We start from the raw sequence: 24,794 nt of genomic DNA, 5'->3' as shown, positions 1-24,794 counted from the left end.
ACGCTTTTATCACAATAATACTAGCATTATTATTTTAAGTTAATTTTAAAAATTATTTTTAACTTTTTAGTTCGATGTGCTTTAAAAGCGTGTTTTTTAAGTTTTTTAAACTATATTTATTTTTTACTTTTTAGTTTCATGTTATGATAGTAGTTACTATCAATATCATGGTTGTTACGGGTAACGGGAAATCAGGTTTCGATTCCGGAGAGGGAGTCTAAGAAACGGCTACCACATCCAAGGAAAGCAGCAGGCGCGTAAATTACTCACTCCCGGAACATGGAGGTAGTGACGAAAAATGAAGATACTGGATTCATCCTTTGTAATCGGAATGAATGAGTTCTATATCTCTAAATAAGAATAAAGTGTGTTAATATATATTTTTAATAGTAATTAGAATATATATATATACATGTAAAGCGACTAAAGTACGTAAACGTATCATGCGTTAGGTACAGTCGTGTTTTGTGTGCGGGCGGGTCGGACTAACGTTATACCTGAGGTATAAACGGCGGTAGGAGTATATACGTAAGCCGTATGCACGCGGATGATAATGGTCAGTCAAAATAAAAATTTGTTTATATATATAATATCGATGACAAGCACACGTGTACGGGTACGATAACCAAAAATAAATTTATACAGGAATAGTATTGCCGTCGTGGGGTGGGGTGAATGCGTTATGACAGTCAAGTCTAGAAGACGGAATATGCGATAACGCGTGGCGTTTGGAGAGTTACATACATACAACATACATACATACATACATACATACAACATACATACATACATTCATACATACATACATACATACATACATACATACAAGTGAAACTATATAAGCGTGTTAAAAACAGAGAGATTATATTTGATTTGATTTTGTAATTATATACTTTGGGCTTTTCTACTGCAAACAAATTCTTGTGAAAAATAGCACAACATCTTTTAAGGTTATTTGAATTATGTGATGTATCTAATTCTAAGAGTTCTAATATTGTGGTACTCGTTTGATTTAGTTTTATTTCACCGGAAACGATTTTGTTCTTCAACGTAGTTAATTGTGTGTTGATATTATCTGTAAAATAATTATAATTTAGTATACATAAATTATTAATACTATTTAAAGTATATTAGAGTTGTGTCTCACCTAGGATGAGATACGGTAACGTGTTGTAGTGGAATGTGATTAGTAATGTGAAATTAATGTACACTTAACATTTGGACGGAAATACACTAATGTGTTTTAATGTTAAAATTTAGAATTATTTATAAATCATAATGCAATTATATTATTATTAATAGTCTTAAGTAAATCACTCACAAGTTTTGTTATTTATGATACAATTTTAGTATTCTTAAATTTAATATAAGTCTGATTAATTCATGAAAAATTTAATACTATTAAAAATACACTAGTTGCAACTTTAAAACACAAATAGTTGCATAAAATAATGTAATAATCCAAATTATATGAGAATATACAATAAAAAATAATAAATCAAAAACCCAAATAAAGGTGTGGATGATTATTTTCGTTGATGTTGTGGACTTGATGAACTACTAAAAATCATAGATATGGATTGTCAACTTAGGGAATAGAATGTTATTAGTCCCTAACAAGGAGTTAGGTTCGAGGGACCAATGCAGGAAAGTGTTATTACTTATGATTTTTCATTTAAATAATTTTATGATTCTGGATTTTAATTTTCGATGTTAGTTTGTATATCGAAAGGTGCGATTAACATCGACGCATTATAATAATAAAAAACGTTTACAAAAATAAGACTAGCAAATTTTACGAAACGTAGACAGTTGAGTTTATTTCTTTTTCACTTTTTTTAAGAGTTATTTAATGTAATGCTAAATAAATTAGCTATATTAACGTCAACGCGTTACTTTGAGGAATATTCTCTTGAGTAGTTTGTACAGTTTCTCCCACACGTTGCTTAAAGATCTTTATACACAGTGTGCAAACAGTATGTTTTTAATATTTTTTTAAGTTTATGTTTGTATTGATATTATTAATTTGACATGTAATATTACTAATTTGAAACGATGGATACTCTTGTTATTATTTAAAATTAATATAGGGGCAATAAAAATTCATTTATCTTCTTGTTGTTTTTATTTAAATAATAAAGATAAGTCGGATAAAATAATAATTTATAATAGTAATAATCTTTCACAGAAATAAGGACATGTTACGAAGCGTAAGCAGTCGAGTTATTTCTTATTCACTTTTTTAAGATTTATTTAAAAGTAATATATGTAGATATTACCTAAGAATGTATTTGTAATATCTACATTTAATGAAGTGCTAAATAAATTCACTTATATTAAATTTTATAAATGTTTTTAAACACATAACTCCAAAGAAAAATTGAACATTTAAATCTATAATAAAACTATGTTAATTTTCAAAAATAATACTTTAAAATTTAATAATAATAATATAAGAATTCATTTTTTAGTCGTGATTATAACAACAACACGGCTGGTCATAGAAAATGTACCGGAAAATTGTGTGAAAAAGAGGCACGGTATGGGATTAGTACTCGCGATCAAAGGCATCGTAGAGTCAAATCTTATCACTAGGCCACTATACGCTTATGATATACATTAATAGTATACTATTAATGTCATAATGTACTATNTTGCAACTTTAAAACACAAATAGTTGCATAAAATAATGTAATAATCCAAATTATATGAGAATATATAATTAAAAAATAATAAATCAAAAACCCAAATAAAGGTGTGATGATTATTTTCGTTCTTTTTTTTCGATGACTAATGATATATTTTCAGTTTTATCGGAAAGGTTTTTTCTATGCGCAACAGAAGTATTCGTAAATACCAAAGTTTTATTTTACACTTAATACCTTGTATACTGTTCTAGGTCTAGCATTACCTGCTCTTTTGTCTTGTAAAGGCAAAACAACGATAAAGAGGAAAGCGCGTTTTAAATTTTTACGTTTGTAAATTGTGTTTGAATTGTGTTTATACCATCGAATATTTTATTTTTATCATAAACTATCAAATATTTTAAAAACTATTCGAATATATGTGTAACTATCGAATATTTTTACTATTCGAATAGTTTTTGAATGACTGTCGAATAGTTCAATAGTTACTATTCGATATTTCCCATCACTAATACCAATGTAAAAATAAAATACATATATCTTTTAAATATTTAAATATATTAATGAAATTTCGTAGAAAAAACAGAAATTAATTATATTAAAGAAACAGGAAATAATAAACAATATGTAACAGTAATGTGTTAGACATAAGGTAATAAATAATGTGATTTTATAGAAAAAACGGTAGAACATTATAAAATGTAGATCATTATTGACGAAAATGTAATAAATTATAATTAATAAAGAAATAATGGTAGCGTCGGTGATCACTTCTTGCCTTTGAACTAATTATCAAATTTAATATAAAAAGCCAAAAATAATGAGCATTCTGATTCAGATGTCACTCTGTTGGTGGTCAAAATGCTCTCCCTGGCTCAGATGCGGTCAGCTTGCCACAGACGCACTCAGTACGTTAAATCAGTCTACACTTTCATAACGAAATATATGCGAGAAGTGATCCAATGAATTATAATAAATCTCATATTAATAAAATAAAGATCACTTTATTTTTCTATCATCATCTATCTTTCTTACAGACCCTCGTACTCATACCCCAAGTAATAACAATTACTAATACAATAAAGTAGTAGCTCAAACAACACCCAATCAAAATCATATTTATTTATTTAATTATTTCTTTTTGAGTTACTACAGTACGCATATGTATTCAAAACATAATAAACGTTTATATTGTTTGATAACGTGATGTGTGGCTGAGGGAAAAACGGTACCGTGTAACGAATCATTAAAAATATAATTCTGGTGTTCTATTTTAATGGGAACTTCGTTTTTTACTATATTATAGAATAATTCACACAATACAAATATTCCAATATATAATAGTTTTGCTAAGATTTTTAGTACTTTTACGAAACAAAATTGAAATTAATTTAAAGATTATTTGTAATATTATTTTTTTATAAAAATATGTTAACTATTGATATTATTATGAACAAAAAAAATTTAGCTTGCTTTACAAATTTAGTAATCAAAGTCTCAAATCACTTTAAATATAAATAGTATCGTATAAGGTTTTGACATCTTTAATAACTTCTGATCCTTAAATATTTTGTATCATTTTTTTTTTAAAATAATATTTACGAAATTTAACTTCAATAGAAACACAATATTTATTATTTGTCTCTAATAACATAATAATACTTTATTTTATTTTTTTAAGTGAAACTTCAAAAACGAGTGTCCGAAAAAAATAACGATTATCAATCAACATGATCGTCTGTAAAGTATATTTTATATTATAATTTGCACTATATTATCAAAAAATCAAAATAATATTATTAAAATGCATTAAATAATATAACTTAAATAAATTTGATTGTGTATAAAAAAATTTTGTAAAATCACAATAGATACAATTTTCACGCAATATCTTCATACGAAAGAAGTTTCACTTCATCCGCGTGTATTCATAACACGCACTGATTTTTTTTTAATTTCAAAATAGCCAATTTTAAACTTTAAAAAAAAAAAAAAATTTTGTGGGTTGATAACGCCATTAAATTCTAATTGAATTACAATCATTATAATACATTGTGTGGATGTGTAGTACTGGTGTTTAATGAAAATGATAAACTAAAAAATTAATTACAATTTTGTTCTTGTTGTAGGGACAAATAACAAAAACACATTCTTTTAATTCAGATCAAAATTGTAAAATAAAAAAATTAAAAATAAACAAAATATTTTTAATCATAAGTCTTTAAAGGTGTAAAATCTAGTCGAACACTGTTTAATGATTTTAAGGTTACTTAACTATCATACCTTTTTCTGCTTGTAGTGCATTTATTTGATATTTATCAACGCATTTATGGAATTTGTATTGCGCCATATCTAAATTTTTCGATGTTAATGCATCAAAAACATCATTAAATGTAGTATCGGCTGATGATGAAAATATTAGTCCCTATTAAAAAAAAACAGTACAGGTTGATTGATGCATGTTAAAACCATATTGATTATTATAAGACAGTGATTATCGTCAACATCATAAAATTCTTTAATTCACGTGTGTTTCAAGGGAAATTTTTATTTGAGAGATTTTTTTTTCTGGAGTTGAGCCATCAAAGTACGTTGTTACTATTTAATAAAAAATCTTCCATAAAATATTTTATTGCATTGAAGTAAATTTAAATTTGACTATTTTTTGAAATCATTAAGTTTTTTTTAAATAATTAATTAATACAGGTATTAATTAATTATTATAACAGTTATTTCAGAACATTATCAAATTTAAAGAATATTATTTTATGAAAAATGTTGTAAAAGGCATAAATTGTTTATATCTTTAGCGGTAGATTTTCTTGAAAAATGACAAGACAATTTTTTTGAACTTAACGTACAAATAATAAACATTTATTTTATGTATAATAGAAGTTGTCAGGATTTCTGGTAAATCTTAAAAAGAAATTAAACTCAGTTATTCATTAGAATTCAAAAAACAATTTGTTGATAAAAAGACAAATTATTAATTATATTATCAATTATAATTTTAAATTTATTAATGATATCTTTAAATATTTAAAGTTATTTTAGATTGCGAAAAAATTCAAAATTGTTATAATTAACTATTATATTCATTGATACTTATTCGTATACATATAATATATTGTATTTAAATATTGTTGAATGATACGAATATGAATAATTATTTTAGTTTAAAAATAATGTGTGTTTTTTTCTATATCTGTCCAAAGAATTTCTGAGCTCCAACTAGACTGATTAAAATTATTAATAAATTAGTATTTCAATACAAATTTTTTCTGAATTTCCAAAACGCTATAGCTTTTTTTTAACATTGATCATAATTAAAATTTAATCATAATTAAAAGTTAATTAGGATCAATAAGATTTCTTTTAGAATGCTTTTTATGACAAACCAAAGAAAAATCTATGTATAGAATTGTTTGAAAAAGGCCATCTACAAATATGAAAAAAATTATTTTTCAACTTAATTTTTTTAAATGTTTCTGAATGACTGCGTCCTTGAAATCTATTTCAAATTAAAGCTTTTAAAATCTACAACAATATTTGAAGAAAAAATGTTTCCCGACTATTGTATTTCTATGAAATTTGTTAAAGTCAATGGTTGTTATAGTAAAAAAAATCGCATTAAAAAAAAAATAGCTTCTCTTCAATTAAGGAAATATTTTAAGTAAGATAGATTTCAAAATACTTAGAATTTATAAATAGTCAAATTTTTGTGAATTTATCAGATTTGTAGCGTAATTTTTTTTATGGTAGTGGTATTACTAATGGTTAGATAAAATCTATCCCAACAATTTCCTCACTTTGACACTGCCTTACTGTATTGTTTTTTTTTTACTTACAACACACAGAATTATTTGAAATTGCAAATACATTTTTTTTTCCTTGGTGGTAGATCTAAAAAAAAATAATTTTTGATTTTATTAATTTATAATACTATGTTTTATTGGAATTAATAAATGAAAAAAAATTTTAAGACACCACGACAATTCTTTATTTTATAAAAACATTTTTTGCATGTCTAGATATTTCTAGTCGGGAAGTGAAAACTTTCGATTGTTATTTTTCCTACGAAAACGCTTCAAGTTCTTTTTTTATACGATCCGTATTATTGTAAGCCGTAACAGTATTCATACGTCGGCACGGCTGACTTACTAATACTGTGAAGATACTGTTTAAGGTGGCCATTGCCTGACATCACTTAATGGAGACGGTAATTCATCTCACTCTATATCCATTCCAACCTGTCTAAATGGCCGGGTCCAAAGAGGGACGTAGTCCAATCAGCACTTGTTTTTTCCAAAAGACCACCATTGGTGTATGATCATTTGCCTGAAAAATAGCCGGTATTCACCCTTAAGAACCGTAAGCGTTTCCAACAGAGCTCATGTACAAGAGGCCGTTCATCGGTGAGTGGCAGTGACGACGGAATGTCTGTCGCCACTCCGGATACCGTTCGGTAAGTCGAATCACCGCCCGCTTCTGCTACCTAAGCAGGGTTGCCCTGTTTTTAAGGGAATACTCAATAATATCCATCCAAACCGGAAACCTAAACAGGACGACTGAGTGCTCAACGCTAGTTAATAATCTGTTTCGCAACTCCCTCGAACATATTAGCCAAATAAAATTTGTTGAAAAAGAGCTGACTGAAATTATTGCTGTAAAAGAGGCTAAGAAGAGATAATTTTTATGCTTAAAAATTCAATTTTTATTAAATTTTTATCTAAATATTTTATTTAGGGTGAACCTCTATATTTTTAAATTAGCTAAATTTTATTAAAAAAAAAAAAATGTTTTGTATAAAATATGCAAAATAGTAAAAAATGTTATACAAGTACAAGGGTGTCCCAAGAAAATATTTTTATTGCTTTCGTGAAAAAAAATGTTTAGGGTTTCGTAAAAAAATCTGCCTAGAGTCTCACAAAATTCTCATCGGCGTTGAAAAAAATTAACTCGATTCAAATAAAATTGATTTTACAGTTTATGATTTTAATTATGTGCATGTCAGTCTCCCTATACGATAAAGAATCTTCATATTCACTACTAATTACTTTTTACTAAAATCAAGGGTGGTGAGGATGCAACTTTAAAAATAACACTACTAGTCATAGGTATAAAAAATTGACAAATTAAATATAATAAAATAAAACATAGTATACATATTATTATTTTAAAGGTTGCAGTATGAAATAGAAAAAAAAGTAGTTATTATAATAGTATAGCAATCAAAAAGGTGCGTACAAGCAGTTAATTCTAAAAATAAATTACCCAATTAGTAATATACTAATATTTTACCATATGGATGACACTATGCACCCGAATATGCTGAGGGCAACAACTTTAATATTGACTTTCGAAAAATATATTTCAGCTATTTACTATTTACTATTTTAAATTTTAATTAAAAAAAAAATATATTTGTAAAAAATGTAGAAATAAAAATATATAATTAATTTAATTCTGTATTAATTGCTGTATTTTAGTAGGGGATGCAATCATCACTTCATCCAAAACAGAGGCCGTCACTGACTACAACACTTGTAACTAAATTATTATAAATATACTAAAATCACAAATATACAAAAATATATTCTCTTTCTTATTAGTGATAAAGTGATTAGCATAAAAAAACTTATATGCTTTAAATGTAGTTTAAAAAGTATTTATAATGTTTTAGACAAAGTGATAATTGTATCAAAATATATAAATGTAAATAAAAATGCATAAATTACTATTTAAAAAAACCGTGCACAGGGGGCATAGTTGGATCAAGTATAATGATATCTAACAGTGATTAAAATGACTATCAAAAGAAACGCTTCGATGCAAATCTTTAGATAATGTTTAATTTTAAAAAATTGGTGGATTATTCCAAAAGGTATTTCCTTATTAATATCCTGATTAAGTAACAGTATTTTAAATAAAAAAGGGATTATTAAAAAATATTATTTCACATAAAAAAATTGTGTCGATCTATATACTTTTCAATAAGTTATAGCATTATAAAGTTAAAAATGTAAAAAATAAAATCAAGAATTTTCACAAAAAAATAGCATTTGGTAGCCATTTTCACCATTAAAACAAAATAAATTCCAATTATTTTTTTTTTCATAATAAAGTACATTACATTATTTTTAATTTAAGATATATATAAAAGTCTAAGACTTTCCGTAACACTTTCAAAAGTTAAGTTGAAAAAGTTACTTTTTTGTGAAAAAGTTGTTATTTTAAATCCCTCCCTGTGGGCAGGTTTAGGATTCAATTTATAAAAAAAATATAGCAAATGATAGGTAATGACATCAAGCATCGTTCAAAAAAAAATTATATTGATTGGTTCTTTTTTTAAAAATGTTATGGCAGTTTTAAGAAAAAAAAATTTCGAAAATTAGCGTTTTTTTAATTTTTAATTTTTTTGGAGGTTTTTCCCATTTACGGGGAACGAGGGAAATGTTTTCAATTTTTTAGGGTAATGTCTTCGACTAGATACGATTTGTGATCTTTTGACGTATTGTTGACAGAAATCGGTTCGGTGAGAGCTGAGAAAAAGTGGTTACAGACACAAAAAAAAAAAACACCTCATAGTAAAACTCATAGCTTCTCAGCTTTGTATCAAAACTAATAAGTGAAATATTAATTGTATCAATTGTTATAACCATTTTCAGTTATGTCTGAAACTAACTAATAACATATTTTTATAGCATAATTACCTGAATAGTCAACCTGATACTTAAGATGAGAATATTATTATTTTATGTAATTAGTTTATCAATTAATATAAATCCATTAAATTTTTTAACGTTTTATATACTGTTGTTTTTTTATGAAAATTAATTTTTAAAAAATCTAAATGTCAAAAATTAAACTTGTACAAATACAATACAATGAACGACTTCAACAATTTATCTTTTAAACGTCTTTTTTTAACCATTATGTCATTAGTATATACTAAATAATCGGTTTATAAAAACCACTCCATTACTTACAAAATAAATACAATATTGAAATTATAATTCTAAATTTGTACTAGTTATATATAATTTTTATACCTTATGCCATACCATACCTTATAGGGGTGTCAACTTTATTTTTTTTAATTGCAGTAAACTATTTAACTAGCTTATAATTAGGGAATAATCTAATTATGAAAATTACTGATTGATCACAATTATTAGATCCGTACTTTGGATGCTATTCTCATTTTTATACCTTGGAAGTATAAAAAGTACAGCCGGGAATAAAAATAAAAATTTTAAATCAACACCAGTCTTTAATTTAAAGTGTTACTTTAAATTTTAATACTGAATTATAAAGTTCAATATGTAAAAAATATAATCGAGAATTTTCACACAATAATAACATTCGGTAGCCATTTTCACAGTGAAGATAAAATTAAGTCCAAAATTTCTTTTTTGCATAATATAGAACATTACATTACTTTTAATTTAAGATATATAAAAGTGTCAGATTTTCCGGAACACTTTCAAAATTTAAGTTGAAAAAGTAAATTTTTTGTGAAAAAATTGTCATATTGAATCCCCACCTGTAGGCAGGTAAAAAGTCAGATTTATAAAAAAAAGAATTATATTGATCCATACATATTTCAAAAAGTTATAGCATTATAAAGTTAAAAATATAAAAAATAATTTTTTTACAAAAATTGTATTTTTTTTTATAAACTTTAATGTCTGTTTTCACAATGAAGATAAAATAAATTCCAAATTTTTTTTTTCATAATTAAGTACATTACATAAGCTTTAATTTAAGATATATATAAAAGTGTCAAACTTTCAGGAACACTTTCAAAATTTAAGTTGAAAAAGTTCTACTTTCAACATGCATTTTTTAGATTTGAACCCCCCTCGTATATAAGGAAATGGTACGATTTAAATAAAAAGTATGTCAAATGAAAGATGTATATAAATACTACTTCTCATAAAAAAAATGTACTGATCCATATATTTTTCAAAAAGTTTTTGCATAATAAAGTTAAAAATGTAAAATACAAAATCGAAAATTTTCACACAAAAATAGCATTCGGTAGCCATTTTCACCGTAAAGATAAAATAAAGTCCGAAATTTTTTTTTTGNTCACACAAAAATAGCATTCGGTAGCCATTTTCACCGTAAAGATAAAATAAAGTCCGACATTTTTTTTTTGTATAATAAAGAACATTACTTTAGCTTTAATTTAAGATATATATTAAAGTGTCAGACCTTCCGGAACATTTTCATAAGTTAAGTTGAAAAAGTTAACTTTTTGTGAAAAAGTTGTCATTTTAAATACCCCTTGTGGGCAGGTTAAGGGTTAAATTTATGAAAAAAATATACCTAATGAAACGTAATGCTATTATGCATCTATATAAAAAAGAATAATATTGATATGTTCATTTTAAAAAAAGTTATGACACTTTTAAGTTAAAAAAATTGAAAAAATTTCGAAAATTAGCGATTTTTAAATTCGTAATTTTTTTGGAGGTTTACCCTATTTACGGGGAACGAGTGAATTTTTTTCAATTTTTGAGGGTAATTTCTTCGACTAGATACAATTTGTGATCTTTTGACGTATCATTGAAAAAAATCGGTCCGCTGAGAGCTGAGAAAAAGGGGTAACAAATACATAAAAAATAAAACACATCTTAGTAAAACCAATACCTTCTCAGCTTCGCATCGAAGCTAAAAATTGGCGTATTAATTTAGAGTTGTACATAAAGAAATATGATATATTAATAACTTAGATAATCCTACATAAGTATTATCATCAATTGAAAAGTATGAATAATGATTTAAACAGATAAAGTTTTCATCTGTTTATGGCACTATTTTATTTCCCAAATATCACGACAATGCTATGATAAAATTATATTTGAAATAGAGTTAGTGGATTAACATTATTTGTACAGTCCATGTGTAAGCATATTATGTATTTATTTACCTTTAGTATAGCTTAATTTTAAGAATACTTATTAAATTTAAATTATATTTTTAGCCAAAAATTATTCTTAAATGAAACAATGGAAAATCAAATTACGGGGTCTAAATTGCTATCTAATAGAGATTGCCCAAATATTTTATTTTAAAACATGCAATTTGTCTATTTAAATTTGCACGACAGCGCATATTTGGTAATAGATGAATGTTTAACTTATTTGAGAAAGGTGCGTACTTTTACACAGTATTCTCTCGATTTTAATACAAAATTAAAGACCTCGAATGAAAATAAATAGTTTTTATTGTTACAATTTCAATGAGGCCGTTCAGAATGCATGTGTGGTATAGAATTGAAGTAAATAATATTACTTCAATACAATTTTAGTTTAACTTTAATATTTGAGATAGTACAAGAGAAAAACTATTAACTCTACAAAAAAATAATAAATAACCTTATTTTTCATATAAAACACCATAATAATAGCTGTTTTTGACGTCACATTAGAACTTGCCGTGCTCAAATTTTACTAGATATATTTTTTTAGCGAACCTAATAAAATTTTGAGCCCGTCACATAAAATTAATATAGTAGAAAAAAAAGGACCGCTTTGTATAATATAGGGTGTACTATCGTGATTAACTAATTTTACTACATAAACTAATACTATAATTAGTAAATCAGAGTGAACACCATGTAAACACATTATATATATATATATATATATATACGACTGTTTGTTAATAAATATATTTTGAAAGTATTAAAACGGCCGGTCATAGAAAATTAACCGGAAGTCGTGTGAAAAATGCTACGGAAATATCGCCCGCGGCCTAAGGCGTCGTAGGGACTAAGTTTACCACTGGACTACAGGGCACTCAAAATTCACATCCGATACACATTAACACAAGTTGATAACGTGATGTGTGACTGAGAGAAACACATATATTTAATCGTACAAAATTGTGAATGTTAAAAGATGAATTATATGTGTAGGCATAAATAATGTATGATTATTTATTCTTGATGAATATAATATTATATTCAATGATATGGCATCATTGTTTGCTCTATTCCTATTTACGATTTTTTTATATTAAAATCATTTTTGCACATTTTTCTTTATATTCTGCCAGAATTTAAATTAATTATGAATAATGTAATTTAAAAGTTTATAATGAAGTTTATTTTATATAAATATGGTATTTTAATAATACTTAAAATTCGGTAAAAATACTATTTGAATATTGAGATCAATTGATAAAATGACCTATAATTATTAAATACCTTCTCAGCTTCGCATCGAAGCTAAAAAACGATTGATTACTTAAGAAAAAAATCAAAGTCTCAGGCTGGAGCAAAATATTTTTATTAATATGATAAGTTGACATACCTTAGCTTAATTTAGGTAATTCATTAAAAATGTAAATCTATATATATAGAAATATTTTTAATAAATAGGGAGTAATGTAGTGTCACCTTAAAAATTTTTGAATGTGTTTTAATTGGTCTACCGAATAATTAAAAAAAATATATGAATAAAAATATTTAAAAGGGAAAATTAACTTGATGACTCATTATTATATTTCTTTTAAATCAAGAAAATCATCTTGGACCAATCGTAAATTTGCCCATACCCTCATAATATTGTAAACAATTTTATCATAATTTACTGAAAAATTTTTATATTTATATCATTGTGACAATTACTTATATGAAAAATGGTCATTGACCATTGACTATAAATTAATTATATATATATATATATATATTAATTATATTTTTATTATTTATAGTATTGCAGTTATAAACAGCTTATTAATTGCAAGAATATGTCGTATTAATTCTTTTAAGTAATCAAATAATGTTGTTAATGATTAATCTACATTTTAATCTAATAATGCTGTACAAATAAATTATAAAAAAATATTTTTTATGTATTATTAATAATATATTTCTAAACAAAAATTAAATCGTTTTTCGGCGTTATTATAACATGTTTCATTTATTTATACAATTTATTGACTATAAATAATTTCTGGGATACCTTAACATGTTTGCATTCAAATACAAAAATATATTTTAAAAAGTAGTGTAATTACAATAGTAGATCATATAATTGAAATTAGTTTAGAATTTTTTAACAATTATCGTACTTGTATTGAACTGTTTTATACAGAAAAAATTGTATATCTTGTACCCTAAAGCGAAATAAACTTCCGTTTTTCAATGACAATCCCATTTATTTTCTATCATCTGATTTATTAAATTAAAAAACATTTTTTTTAAATCTTTTTATGTTATCATAAAATGTTTTAATAACTATTAAATCTTTAATGGTAAAAGAGTAAAAGTTTAGGGGCGACAAGCGTAATTAATTATTTTTCATGCAAGGCACTCAACAAAGAACCATTATTGTTAAAAAAATATATAATGATTGGCTCTAATATTTTTGAAGACATTTTGTGAGGTACAATTAAGGAAATACTCTGTATATATGATAATGGAGTGGAAAAAAAGTCAATCTTCGAAACCATTTTTAAAGAGAACCATTTTAATTTTATTTTATACACTATTATAAGCAATTTATGAAAACTTGAGATCTTTAAAAAAAATTTTATTGATAGCTCAACGTGTTTTTAGTATTTTGACCAAAAATAACCCAAAAAACTGGTCTCTGTTATCTAATTTTTGTTCATATATTATGTTTAGTATAACATAATAGTTTGATATTAACAGTAGAATACATATTTTTAAATTCAAAATTTTTAGTCAAAAATTGATAACGAGGATATCATAATTAACGTCATTATATTTCAAGTAGGTCTCAAGTGAGCTTAATTTTTTTTTTATGCAGTTTGGCTGATATTTATGTATATTACTAGAAGAAAAAAAATGCTTCACTTATCTTAAAAACTTAAACCTTTTTTAATTATTAATGTAATATTAATACGATAATCTTGAAAATATGAATAAATAACAAATATCTTTTCATACTTTCAAATATTTATTTTTTATTAAATGTAATATATAATATAAGAATACAGTTTTAGGTTAAGATAAAATTATGTATCAATATAAATTTAATTGAAATTATGAAAAAAAAAATTCATTTTAGGTTTTATTGATAACTCGTATGTTAAAAATTCATATTTATTGAAGTCCCGTAACTATTTCACTTTATGCATATTTAATTATACTAGAGAATGTGTAATTTTGAATGATATATAATAATGTTATCGAATTTAATCTAATGTCAATTTAACATCTATCAGTTGTGATCAGCAAACTTTGTGAAGTCACAAGTTTAAATGATTTTAGTTCTAGTGATCATTATAATATTAGGTAAAGAAAAATAGTTCACATATAGTAGTAATAAAAATGATTTTTGATATAATTATAGTTTATAAACATATAATTATTGAAATAATATAACTTTTTAAATCTGATACAATTTTAATATAAATTGTAAGTTAAGCCTTAACATCTAATTTTTTTTACGTAAAATGCCATTAATTTAATTTTTAATCAATATATTGTATTAAATTTTGATGGTAATTATAACATGAATTTATAGTAAAATTTATGTTCAATTTAATTTTAGTTTTTAATGGAAAACTCAAAGACCAAAACTAATCGTCTTATGATTATGTCAAAAAAAACATTAGTTAACAGCTTCCATCAAATGGTTCTGTTTTAGCTCATTTTTTATATTTTCAAAGTATGGTCAAAAACTAATATCCCAATAAAACTATGTAAAATCGTTTCACAAATAAAACTTCTCCATATGCACTGGAAAAAGTTTAAGAAAACCAAAAAGGAATTTCTCTGTTAAAAATAGAAAAGTGCTGGCGATAGTTTACAATTGTAGAGGGCTGATACACAGACACGCGTGAGGTAGGTTAAAAAAAAAATGAGTAAATACAAAAACTCGGTGTATTGTTAATCACTATAACACAGTTATAAGGTTTATATCAACAAGTGAAAGAAACAAAAAGAAAACAGCTATATAGTTCTCTGGACGTTGCGGCGTTCGTCACTCCGATGAAAAAAATGTCGGTCCTTATGAATGCTAAAAAAAAACAAAGTGGTACGGTATCGGTGTCACGAAGATGACTGACTGGGCGTATTATTGCGGCGGGGTATACGACGCTAGGCATTTGTTGGACTTTCCACCACGACGATAACGCGTGTGTGTGACGGTCCGGTTTACAGTGAAGCGGTGGCTGAGAAGGAGCTGACACGACCGCGGGGTGTCAACGTGTGACAACGCCGTGGCCGTGTCAAATACCCCCCCACCAAGCCGCCGCTGTACTCTAGAAATCAAATGAAATAGTGCATATGGCGTTCCGTGTTTGGTCGAATATATTAGAGTGCGCATAGCGCAATAACAAGCCGCAATACTTACGTTGTATGTTTGATGGAGTGGGTGGTAATGCCCCGCGGAGTGCGCGCAGCAGGGAGGGGGTTAGGGGTATAGACCCCGCGCGTAACGCGCTTGGGGTGGGAGGGAGCTCTTACTCGGCCGGGGGCTCCGGCTGTGCTGGGGAGGTGGGGCAGGAGAGGAACAGGTCCATCTCCCGAACCAGGCCGTCGTCCTCTAGCTCCATAGGCGTCTCCGGCTGCTCCTCCTGTGCTGGTGTCGTTGCTGATGCTGACGCCGCCAGCATCCCGTCCACATACATGCCCGACGGCCGGCTGACAATAGCTGTTGTCACTGCTTGGGTTGCTGCTGATGTTGTCGGTGTTGTTGATGTTGTTGGTGGTGTTGCAGATGCTGTTATTGGCCCTGTTGTTGTTGTCCGCAGTGTTGCGGTCGGGGTTATGGGCGGTGTAAGGTCCTCATCGACGACGACCCCCCAACGTCGAAGCATATACTCCCTGTACTTCTTCGTCCGGCGTTCCCGCTCGGACGGAGAGTAGTACCGAGGAGTNTGCTCGGACGGAGAGTAGTACCGACGAGTTTTACTGGTCGTAGAGGTAGACGTCGCTGCGGACCTTCCACTGCCCCTGGCGTATGGATGCTTCGGGCGGCGTGATGTCGGTGGGGCGCTGTCTGGCCGCGTAGCGCGGAAAGACAGTAGAGGCCGAGGGGAGGGGGCTACCCGCGTATTGCTTGTGGACGCCTCCCCTGGGCGGGGAAAGTGTTGGGCCGCCACATTTATCACTCGACGAGGTTTTGGGGGAAGGGGAGCTTGGACTCCCGGGGCGGACGGGGAGGCGCGGGGGAGGGAGTTTAGCGCGATTTGTATTTTGCGCCTCACCTCCTCGCGACCCGCCCCGTCCGAAGTGGGCTCGAGCCACGGGATTCCTTAGTACCTCGGGTAGGGGGGCGCGCGAAGCATCCTCCGCCGAGCGCAGTACGCGTGGGAGAGGGTCCGTCGGGAGGCCCACCCGGCCCGCCAATTGGCCAACCAACCATTGGACCCCCTCGACGGATAAGGGTGTGGCTGGGTTGTTGTTGTTGTTGTTGCTCATGCTGAAAATAACAAAAAAAAAAAAACTACTAACTTTGTTTTTTCATACATGAGACATGAATTTTCCTTGGTGGGGACTGGTCCGTTAAGAACACGCCTTTACCGAGGCGTTCGGCTAATCTCACGGGGCCCCACCACTTCGGTGCAAAACCCGCACAAAATTGTCTATTCGCGTTTGATAAGTGATGCGCTTTATAGTACACAACGTCGCCGACCGCGTATTTTGTTTTGATATGAACGGGCGGCGGTGTTATTTTTGTGCTAGTGATTTGTCGTTCGCGCTCTAACCGGTCGTTATTGATAGTAGCAGGTGCTACCGGTTGTACTCGCTGCAGTAGCCAATCACCCGGTTTCTTACCTTCTCTACCTAATACGAGTACGGACGGTGCGTATCCGGTAGTCTCGTTGCGCCTATTGCGTAGAGCGAACAACAAAGGTGGCAATTTTGTATCCCAAGATGTATGACTCGACTCTGTTAATAAAGCGCGAAGTCCTTTTTTTAACTCTTGGTTCTTTCGTTCTACTGGGTTAGCCCGTGGGTGGTATATCGGTGTAGTCCAGGCCTCTGCCCCCCACCGATTTATCGCGTCGATCATTTCTTTGGACACGAGCGCACGGCCGTTGTCGCTTAAAATTACTCGCGCGTAACCGTAGCGTGAGAAGAACTCCCTTTCTAGCGCGTCTACAATCGTTTTCGTTGTAGGTGCGCCTATGGGGTACGCTTCAGTCCACCTGCTGAAGCAGTCAGTTACTACTAATAGGTTCGTCTTGCCCCTTGGTGTTCTAGGGTACGGTCCCATCAGGTCGATACTGATTACTTCCCACGGCTGTCTGGGTTGGCGCTTGACCATCGGGTCTTCGGGGCGCCTGTTTAAGGGCTTAGTGCACGCGCAAATGTGACACGATTTTACGTACATGCGCACGGCGTTTCNATACGTACATGCGCACAGCGTTTCTTAACCCTTTACAGTAGAACCGTTGTTTGACTGCTCGGTGTGTTTCTCTCCATCCGGGGTGGCATGATAGGGGGTCGTCGTGGTACCGCCAAATTATATGTTGTACTTTGTCGGTGGGGACGACTACCGGTGTGTCAGCGCCTATACGAATACGTAANTGTGTCAGCGCCTATATGAATACGTAAAATTCCATCCAACAAAAAAAATTCGTCCTTATTTTTCGCGGCCGGTTTTCCGTTCGCTATCGTAAGTTGCGCGTTTAAATATTTTATGACCGAAGAGAGAAACTGGTCGTTGTTTTGCCACTCTCGTACTTCCCCCCCCCGGGAACGGTCGGTCGCAGATCGCGTCGTTTGCCTCGGTAATGGAGTAGATATTATCGAGAGTGGCGGTGGTTGTGGGCGGACTAGACATTGGCGCGCCTAACAAATTGTCGTCTAGGGCGTCTTCGTCAACAGGGGGTCCGTCCGTTGGGTGACGTGACAACATGTCGGGTGCTTCGTTGTGTTTACCCGGTACGTGTGTCGTGGTGAAATTTAGGTTACCCAGGTGTAGCGCCCAGCGGGTCAACTTACTGTTTGTTCCCTTCGCTTTGTGCAGATAAGTTAGCGCTGAATTATCTGTATATAACTCGAAAGGGGCGTACTCTAAGTATGACCTAAATTTATCGGTTGCCCATATGATCGCTAGGCATTCGCGCTCGACAGCGGCATAACGTTTTTGCGTATCCGACAGCTTTTTACTCGCGTAAGCGACGATATCCTTTTCCCCCGGTTTTTGTCCGTGTTGAAATAATACCGCCCCTACGCCTAGTTCACTAGCGTCGGTTTGTAGGCAAAAGATCTTTGTGTAGTCGGGGGAGGAAAGGCGTGGTGAGTCGCATATTGCCGATTTAATGTGCTCGAAAGCGTGTTGTTGTGGTTGAGACCACGACCATTTCTCCCCTTTCTTTAACAGGTGGGTGAGGGGATCGATGCTGTCCGCATAATTGTCGACAAACTGACTATACCAGTTGCATACCCCTAAAATTTTTCGTATATCCCTTACATTGCGTGGAACTGGAATATCGCGTATAGACTGTAATTTTTCCGACTCTTTGTCTATGCCTAACCCATGCACCCGGTGTCCCAAAAAAGAAATTTCAGAATACCCGATCTTACACTTTTTAGTGTGGCATGTTAGGCCATGACGCATTAGGCGTTCTAGAACCTTGCTAAGGTGGTCTAGATGTGTTTCGACACTGTCCGAAAAAATTAAAATATCGTCCAGATAGACTTGAACGAAGTCGTCGATGTACCCCCTAAGTACTTCGTTCATTAAGCGTACGAAGGTCATGGGTGCATTCTTAAGTCCGAACGGAAGTACACGAAACTGCTCTTTTTCGTTCTGAACGCGGTGTATTCGCGTACGTTTTGCTGTAAAGAGCATTGCCAGTAACCCGATTTTAAATCGAGTGACGTGAAAACTTTCGCCCCCCTCATGCTTCTAATCATTTCGTTTAGATTAGGCATGGGATACGCGTCTGATACGGTCACATCGTTAAGTCGCCTATAGTCGACACATAAGCGATATGAGCCGTCTTTTTTCTTGGCCAGCACGACTGGTGCTGACCAAGGAGAAGTGCTGGGTTCTATGAGCCCTTGTGATTCCATGTCGCTTACCATTTCGTCTATCGCTTGTTGTTTGTGTAGCGGGTACGGATATGGTTTTTGCGCGATAGGCGTCGGGTCTTTTAGAACGATGTTGTGTTCGATAAGCTTTGTGCGACCTACCGTGTCGTTAAAAACTGCCGAGTAATTTTTTATCGTGCGCGTTTATAATGCGTGTGTATGTGGGTCGCCTGCTATATCTAGTGTTGAGAGATCTACGTTGGGTAGCGTGTGCTGAGTACTCGCTTTCCAACAAGCTGTAGTGCGTCGCGTCGCGCCCAAGTGAATTGTACATGCAGCGTAGTCCCAGGAGACTTCCTGTTCTGTTAGAAAGTCGTGTCCCAGGAGTACGTCACAGTACAGATTCTCTAAGATAACAGCCGTAAACTTTACTTGTAGATCCGCAATTTTTGTTATAAAAGTGGCTGTGCCGGCCGTGTCTGTTGTGTGGCCGTCAGCTAATCTAACTGGGGGTGTTTGTCCGTTGTGCACAATTCCGAATTTGTGAGCTGTTGCTCGAGTGGTATACGATTTTTGCGCCTGAGAGTCAAGTAAGGCCGTCACAAAACCGTTGTCAAATTCCAACTCCACAGCGGGAGTAGTAATTTTACGCGGGTGTGTTTGTGCGGCAATACTCAGGTGGTTATCGGTTCGAACGGGGAGCGTTGAAACGGTTTGTTCGCCGGCAGTATTAATTGCCATAAGCGGGTAGGCCGTTCCTGCCGTATTCCCCTCCCCCACGGTGACCAACATATCGTTGGCCCGACTCGCGCTATAGTCGTTACCTATTACGTCTACGAACGCGTGACAACTATTTCGAATAATCTTATGATCCTCATTGTGGATGAGGGGTGTGGTGGTGGTGAGGTGTGGTGCTACAGCGTGCCCACTATAATGACAGTGGGGCTGTAGAGGTGTTGGTGAAGGTGGTATGATAGAAATGTGAATAAGATTATTCAAAATAGAGTCATTTTGTTCGCAGAAAGCGCATCCGTTTTTGCTACCCGAGTTGACTGAACGGGCGGTTTGGTCGGCGCGCTGATTAGTGTGATGATGTTTTGAGCGGAATTGTGTTTGTGAGCCCGGAGAATGGACTAGTTTCTCCGTGGCTGTTGTCCGTTTCCCGGCACTGTCGGTCTGTTAGGACATTCGCTTTGCCAGTGATCGGCTCCGCAAAAGCGACAGGGTCGGGGGGGACGCGGATCGGGCGGTGCGTTTGGCCGAGGTCGCGTTCTTTGCGGTTGTTGCGAAGGTGATATGGCAGCCACGTACGGATTAGCGTTATTAATAAGTCTGCCCGTACGTATCGGTCGGTCTAGATCGTTCGCGATTACGCGTAAGTCATCTAAGGTACGCGGACATCGCATTCTTACGTTACCGTAATATTCGTTACGTAACAGACTGACTACCCGATCTACAATGTGCTGCTCAGAGCAACTGGGGCGAGCGCGCATCGCTAGACGTTGTTTATTTATGATAAATTCAGTCATGCGATGATGTGGCCCCTGTTGCGTCGTCATGAGTTCGTTTTCTAATTCAGCTTGTATGCTGTTGTTATCGAACGTCGTGAGAAATTCCCTCGCAAATTGTCGCCAGGACATGTTGTTTAACTTGATGGTTTCCCACCAAGTTAATGCCATGCCCTTTAAAAATTGTACGCCCGTTTTTACCCATAAATCGCGATCTATGCCTGCTTGGGCCAATAGGTTTTCTACCTGTTCTAGAAACTCGCGTGGGTCCTCCTCATATTTTCCCGTAAACTCGGGGGAAGGGGGTCGTACAATAGGCGAATAATTAAGTGGCCCGATCGCCGTGTGCGTGTGCGAACGGGTCGATGATGATGGGGACAAATCGCGTGTCGGTGGCACGAATGTGTTCGGCTCGAAGTGCCCCGTGTGGTGTGGGCGCGCGTCTAAGTTGAAAACCGCGTCGTGCGTGTTCGCTCGAAGAAGCGATGGTGACGTGCGCGGAGTCTGACTGGCTAATCGCTGTAGGTTAAGCGCTTCGCGCTCCTCGATTTCAGTCAGGCGCTGCTGTAGGGCCGCGTCATTTTGAGTCGNTCTGTAGGGCCGCGTCATTTTGATTCGTGTTGCTGGGCCCAAAAGTTACGCGGCTCGGTTCGGACAGATGCGCGTAAGTAGAACGGTTGGTTTCCGTCGTTTCTCGCGTCATCTGTGCGGTGGCGAACGGATTAGGTATAGTCTCGTTGTGTGTATCGCGGCTTACAATCGTTTGTGAGAGAGATCGTATTTCTTGCGTAATGCGAGACAGTGCTCTCTCCACTTCAGACATGCGCGCATCCATACGTGTATTAAGAGANCGCGCGCATCCATGCGTGTATTAAGAGATATATCGCGTAAACTTTGTTTTACTGCGCCTATCTCCTCCGTTGCGTGGGATATTGAACGCACCGTATACAAGTCATCGGTATACGCTGCGTTCACACTACCATTAGGACGGCCGGTTGCCAGAGACCATTCGTGTAGATTCCTCTTCAGGGTCCTCTCGCGCCATGTTAACCGGTCGGTCCGCGTATGTGGTTGGGTCGACGGTCCGGCATAACGCGGGGACTTCGTCTACCTGAGACTCGCGTTCCGTCGCGAGCGTCTCGTAATGAAGCGGCGGGCGTTCGGGCAGAATCGCGTTCGATGGGTCTAGCCCCTCACTGCGTAAACTATTCTCCAAGACTGCCAGCATATCGCTTTTTGTCGTGGGGCCGTTTAACTGCCTATAAGCGCATTCGCGCAATAATTCCCGACGGTTCATTTGGGAGAGAGTTTTACCCGTCATAGTGAACGTTCCTTACCGTATTTATCGAAAATAAACAAAAATAAATAAATTAACGCACGCGCTTATTTGTTTTTGTTATTTAGAAATACGATATCGCCGATCGCGAGAATACGCGCCGTGTGTTCGCGTATGAACGTCGACAATGACGGCCGTTTGTATTATTATTATTATTATTATTATTATTATTATTATTATTATTATTGTGATTGTAACAATACTGCAATATTTTGTTGATAGTGGTGTGCTATAGCAAATGAGAATGGGAAATGAGATTATTACGATAGCAGTCGTAAAATGATTGTGGAGATCGGAAATAATAATACAAACGATTTTATGGGACCCGGTTATTAAATGTAACGATCGCTGTGGTATGATAACGTGTATGATTACCCTACTTGCTTAGCGGTTTTATCGAAACACTTGTGTTCGCGGCGTTGTGCGACTCAAGGTCCGTCAGTGCGCGTGTATGTATAAATACGAAATCGCCAGAAATCCTCTTTTACCGTGTTTTAAAAATACACCGAAGGTGGCAATCTACTAATCGCGAGGTAGATAGTATTTATACGACCGAGTGGGAATTTCACTGCTGTCACCAGTGAAATAGAAGTTAAAAATACCCGTAGTACAGGAAGGTAAGGAAAATTTCGCTGTCTCTTTTAAATAAAATTCAAACGCCGTGGCCGTGTCACAATATATTAGTTGTTCAGATTTTGAATGTCATCTCGATCGGCCACTACAAGTAAATTGCGTAGTAATATTTTGACAATACAAGTAACTTCAACGTTAGATAGAACAAAAGTTTCTAACCATATTGCCACGCATATTTTGGCGGCTGCTTTAACTTTTACTGATAAAAATATTAATCATTTTTCTATAAGTAAAGATTCAATTCAGAGAGATTGTATTTCCAATCAACCAGATACTTTTTTAATGATTCACTGCGACGGGAAAATGTTGCCGTCAGAAAACAAAAAATATTGCGTTGAGCATTTAGCGATATTAGTTTCTGGCGATGTTAATACTAAACTTCTGGGAATGCCAAAGTTATTGAACCTACTGGTCAATCACAATACTGTTATTAAACAATTAGTTGATTGGAACTTGATTGAACGCATAAATATGATATGTTTTGATACTACAGCTTCTAACACTGGTAGACTTAACGGTGCATGTAGTTTAATCGAAAAACAACTAGATAAACAACTACTGTGTTATGTTTGTAGGCATCACATACAAGAGATAATCATAAGTAAAGTGTTTGGTACTTAACGCCTGCTTCAACTAGTCCAGACATAGTTCTATTAAAGATTTTCTAATAGCTTGGTGAATATAAATAAAAAATTATATAGTAATGTTTTGACAGATGCTATTGTATTTAATAAAAAATGAATTGTTTAATGAAAAAAATATATTTGAAAAGAATGTAAATGACAATCGTCATTTATTAAAGAATATCGTATATTTTAGCTTATTTATTAATTATAAAAAAAGGTATAAGTTTTTTAGATAAGTGGACAATTTTTTTTCTACTTATAATATACATAAATATCAGCAAAACGACATAAAAAGAAAAATTGAGCTTACTTGAAACTCATTAGAATTATACCATATAATGACGTTAAACACTTTGAGCCACCAGAAAATTTTTTTAAAAAATCTCAAATTTTCTCAAAATGCCTATATTAATATATAAAATAAAGTTAAAATGGTTATCATTAAAATTTTGAAGATCGACTTTTTTTTATCCACCCTAATGTTGTATATTATTACGCTATTGAACTGATTTGGTTCAACAATACGTAAGTAGATCACAAAACGTATCTAATCGAAGCTATTAACTCCATAATTTTAAAAATTCCTCTTGATACCTATAATAATGTAAAATGACCCAATTTTTAATTTTAATTTATTATTGTAATAACTTTTTGAAAACTGGAGGAACTATTTCAAAATATTTATTGATTATATTTCAGATGTTTGCCTTGTCGGCAACACACTGTTTTAGAGAAACTAATCATTCAATTATGGAGACTTAATTAAAAATCATGTCAACATTTTTTTCTGTTCAATTTTCGATAATGTTGCGAAAAAACAGCCTTCTTTAATGTACATTAATATGTAAATTAATTGAAAAAACAAGTATGCATCACGTCATAATTGTGTAATTAACTTTAAATCAACGACCAAAATCGTTGTTTCGTACAAGGCAGTTATACCATAGGACTCCTAGTTGTGTACCACCGCACTACACAGCCGTCCATCCGTAAGTTTGTTTACGATCATTATAGGAGTGAGAGAGAGGGGGCAACTGGTAGATGCCGGCTAACCGCATATCCAATAATTAT

General features: G+C 32.9%; 1 protein-coding gene across 4 annotated transcripts in view; it reads right to left on the bottom strand.

Moving 5' to 3' along the window:
* The window catches only part of LOC126894920 (uncharacterized), a 383,474-nt gene that overhangs the window by 165,860 nt on the left and 192,820 nt on the right, over positions 1-24,794 (bottom strand). The window contains exons 1-4 of one of the 4 annotated variants that reach the window (XM_050666283.1): positions 9,359-9,450; positions 6,494-6,548; positions 4,929-5,070; positions 894-1,075 (exon numbers count right to left, since the gene is read on the bottom strand). The exons of 1 other annotated variant lie outside the window; for it this stretch is intronic. In XM_050666283.1, coding sequence (XP_050522240.1) covers positions 894-1,075; positions 4,929-5,070; positions 6,494-6,526 — 357 coding nt within the window. In that variant the 5' untranslated portion in view covers positions 6,527-6,548; positions 9,359-9,450. Of the gene's footprint in view, positions 1-893; positions 1,076-4,928; positions 5,071-6,493; positions 6,549-9,358; positions 9,451-24,794 lie in introns of those variants that run through there. 2 more of the 4 variants (XM_050666284.1, XM_050666280.1) reach the window with 2 other exon arrangements.

This window comes from Daktulosphaira vitifoliae, unplaced genomic scaffold (assembly GCF_025091365.1).
Source record: "Daktulosphaira vitifoliae isolate Bord-2020 unplaced genomic scaffold, ASM2509136v1 Scaffold_1, whole genome shotgun sequence".
Classification (NCBI taxonomy): domain Eukaryota; kingdom Metazoa; phylum Arthropoda; class Insecta; order Hemiptera; family Phylloxeridae; genus Daktulosphaira; species Daktulosphaira vitifoliae.
Note: the sequence above shows the minus strand (reverse complement) of the source record. Positions and strands in the feature narration are given on the sequence as shown.